At 38.9% G+C, this 3,032-nt stretch overlaps 1 protein-coding gene across 1 annotated transcript; it reads right to left on the reverse strand.

The window, feature by feature from the left end:
* Window positions 1-594: 594 nt before the first annotated feature.
* On the reverse strand, window positions 595-1,997 carry ptf1a (pancreas associated transcription factor 1a). The gene is made up of 2 exons (XM_054602885.1): window positions 1,439-1,997; window positions 595-797 (listed from the first exon to the last, which is right to left on the reverse strand). The coding sequence occupies exons 1-2, from the start codon at window positions 1,995-1,997 to the stop codon at window positions 595-597; spliced, it is 762 nt and encodes a 253-aa protein (XP_054458860.1).
* Window positions 1,998-3,032: the final 1,035 nt, after the last annotated feature.

Below are 3,032 nucleotides of genomic sequence, written 5' to 3' on the forward strand. Positions count from 1 at the left end.
TATATATATATATATATATATATATTATATCATATATATATATATAGCTTATTATATCAAAGATAAATAAAGCATCTTCAAGCTCAACACGTGTCGTTAGAATTTTTTTTTGTTTGTTTTTAGTGTTTTATTATTATATTTGATTATTGTGATTGTTCTACCCTGTGCAGCACCTTGAGATTTCTTTGTATTTTAAAGTGTGCTATATAAATAAAATCCATTATTATTATTATTATTATTATAGAATCCTAAATGAGGCTTTCTCTAACAAGTGGATGCTGAACACCAGATAATAATAAAAAAAACCCACATTTTTAGAAAAATGATACGTTTTTGTTTTTTCATCAGTAAGTGCTTTTATTTGCAGTTTCAATATAAATATAAATCAACGCACAACAATATAAAAATATGTTTATCTCATTCATTGCGATTAAATTAAAACATATATTAAAACCCAATAATAAATACATGATTGCCAGTTGCCTGAATTACAAAAAAATTATCAACATGATAAAAAAATATTTACATTGAATACAACATGTGTGCAGTATAAGCTCAACATTAACAGTCTTCACATTTACAGTAGGACTCCGTTCAGAGCACCAGGCCGAAGGGAGGCTCGTTTTCAATGTCTGTGAGGCCCTGTTTGCTGTGCAGTTTCCGGGGGTCCTCCGGGGTCCAGACCTTGGCGGTCCGGATGATGTTCTGCTCCCGGAGCTGCTTCTCATCCGACCAGGACAGAGAGTGACCGGCCAGGGGAGGCAGCCCGTAGTCTGGGTCGCTGGGGGAGGGAGACCCTGGGGGGAGAAAAACAAGACAGTTAGTGTTAAGCTTTTTGCACATGATTGTGATGACCACAAGGTTGTTGGTTCAAACCCCTCTACCAGCACAGGTGTCCTTGAGCAAGACACCTAACCCCAAGTTATAATAATTTAGAAAATAGAAATAATTTCCCCATTGTGGGACTAATAAAGGCTTAATTATTATTATTTTATTTTATTTTTTATTTTTCAGACCCTCCAAAAAAAAAAAAAAAAAAAAAAAAAAAAGCAGAATTTATAGATTCAATTCAATTCAGATTATTTTGTATAGCCCAGAATCACAAATTACAAATTTGAGGGGTTTTACAATCTGTACACATGAGACATCCTCTGTCCCATAACCCTCACATTCACAGGAAAAACTCCCTTTAAAGGAACCTAAAAAAAGGAAGAAACCTCTGGGAGAACGACAGAGGAGGGATCCTTCTCCCAGGATGGACAGAATGCAATAGATGTCATGTGTACAGAATGAACAGCATAACAGAGATACAACACATTCAATGTATATGACATAAATGATTCATATAAGAAGATAACATTGAAGAAACCTCTGGGAGAACGACAGAGGAGGGATCCTGCTCCCCAGAGGAGGGATCCTTCTCTTTCAGTGGACTTACTTGTTCCTCTGTGACAGATGATGACCTTCTTGGGCTGCACATGGGACTCGCTGCTGGAGCTTCTGATGGGCAGGTCGGACTGAACCAGCTCTGCGAGGAAGTTGATGTATCCGATGGCGAGCCTCAGAGTGTCCACCTTGGACAGCCTCTTCTCGTAGGGCAGCGTGGGGATATGGGTTCGCAGCCCCTCGAACGCATCGTTGATGGACTGCATCCTCCTCCTCTCCCTGACGTTGGCAGCCTGTCGCAGGTGTTGCATCTCCGTGTCGGACCTCATCCTCCTCCTGCGCTTCAGCAGAGGCCCGACGCAGCGACCCATCCCCGGGGACAGGTCCGGGTTGCTGTCTGCACAGCCGTAGGAGAAGGTGGAGGAGGAGGAGGAGAAGGACAGGTCTCCCACGTCGTAGTCTCCATCCTGTGGTGCTATATCTTTGCTGTAATAGTCTTGGAAGTGACCTGAGAGGAAGTCCACGTCGTCGTCCAAGAAGTCGTCATCGTGGAAATAGGGAGGGGAGGAGAAGGAGTCGAGTCCAGAGAAGGGGTCCAGCACGCTGTCCATCATGTGGCGGTGCACGGTGGGTTCTAAGTTGGAGAACAGGCACGCGAGGGTTCTTTATAGTGACATGCATAGTCGCGTGCCGCTGGCCGGGGGTTGCGAACCAATCACGGCTCTGTCCGCACCTTATCCTCCTCCTCCTCCTCCTCCTCCTCCTCCTCCTCCTCCTCCTCCCCCCAAGTAACATCTCAACTCTGCTCTGACACCACACTCCATTCACTGTTCCCTGTTTTTAACAAAGATAAACTTGTTTTCTCCTATTTGTAGTAGTTTGTAGCACTTATTATATTCATATTAGTTGTTGCATTTACTGTATTCGTATCAGTTCGCTGCACTTATTGAATTTGTATGCTTTAAGATTTGTTTACTGCACTTATCCTATTCACTAGTAGTTTGTAACACTTATTATATTCGTATTAGTCTGTTGCACTTATTGTTTTCGTAGTAATGTTGCCTCTGCACTATACTTTTGCTCTGGTTTATGCTTTAAGATGCTTGTTTAAGAAAGGAGATGCACTTATGACTTCTGGTGACTAGTAGTTCTCTTGAATACCTATGTTGAATACACTTGTAATGTTGGATAAAAACGTCTGCTAAATGACTGTAATGTAATGTAATAATGTAATGTAATGTAATGTAATGTAATGTAATGTAATGTAATGTAATATGCTTGTAATGTATGTAATGTAAATGTAATGTAATGTAATGTAATGTATGTAATGTAATATAATGTAATATAATAATGTAATGTAATGTAATGTAATGTAATGTAATGTAATGTAATGTAATGTAATGTAATGTAATGTAATGTAATGTAATGTAATGTAATGTAATGTAATGTAATATAATGTAATGTAATGTAATGTAATGTAATGTAATGTGATGAATAACTCCGAGTAACACCGAGTCTATAGGTCAATTTTATCTATTTTATCTATCGTTTTGTCGTGTAATTTAATTATATTTATATAGAATCTTTTAATACTTTTTTCACATGTCTATCCCAATGTCTGGATATTCTACATAATAAGTTAATTT

Source organism: Anoplopoma fimbria, chromosome 8 (assembly GCF_027596085.1).
Source record: "Anoplopoma fimbria isolate UVic2021 breed Golden Eagle Sablefish chromosome 8, Afim_UVic_2022, whole genome shotgun sequence".
NCBI classification, from domain to species: domain Eukaryota; kingdom Metazoa; phylum Chordata; class Actinopteri; order Perciformes; family Anoplopomatidae; genus Anoplopoma; species Anoplopoma fimbria.